The 445-nt window shown below is 76.6% G+C and overlaps 1 protein-coding gene across 1 annotated transcript in view; it reads left to right on the forward strand.

Moving 5' to 3' along the window:
- Vwa1 (von Willebrand factor A domain containing 1) overlaps positions 1–389 on the forward strand; it is a 13,213-nt gene extending 12,824 nt beyond the window's left edge. Inside the window, exon 5 of the mRNA XM_013031388.1 lies at positions 127–389. Within this exon, the coding sequence (XP_012886842.1) occupies positions 127–389 (263 nt within the window). The remainder of the gene's footprint in view (positions 1–126) is intronic.
- The last annotated feature ends 56 nt before the right edge of the window (positions 390–445 follow it).

Genomic DNA, 445 nt, shown 5'->3' on the forward strand with positions numbered 1-445 from the left:
GGCCGGACACGGGACGGCAGGCCCCGCGGCTCGAGGCGACGCCTCCTCGCGAGAGCCCCGCAGCTCGAGCAGCCCAGGTCAGAGGGCACGGACGCGAAGGGGGTGCCGAGGCCTCTCCCCGCGCAGGCCGCGGCCTCGGCGCCTTCCGCGGGTTGGAGCTCGAGGCTCAGCCCGCGCCCTCCGCCTCCCTCCCCGCACCCGGAGGAGGTCTACTCGCGGTCCCGCCGCCAGCTGCGGCTCTCTCCTCTTTTCGCCGCTTCCGTGCCGCGTCCGCGGGCCGCCGCCGCCGCCGCCGGGGCGGGAGCTCCGAGGCGTCCGTAGTAACCACGGAGGCACCGGGTCTCGCGCACGCCCCTTGCATCAATGTTGTCCCGTATCGGACCCCATAGCCCGGCGTGCGGCCGGTCCTCGAGGGGGCGCGGCCCGCTGGGCCAATCCGAGGGCG

This window comes from Dipodomys ordii, unplaced genomic scaffold (genome assembly GCF_000151885.1).
Source record: "Dipodomys ordii isolate 6190 unplaced genomic scaffold, Dord_2.0 Scaffold6, whole genome shotgun sequence".
NCBI lineage: Eukaryota > Metazoa > Chordata > Mammalia > Rodentia > Heteromyidae > Dipodomys > Dipodomys ordii.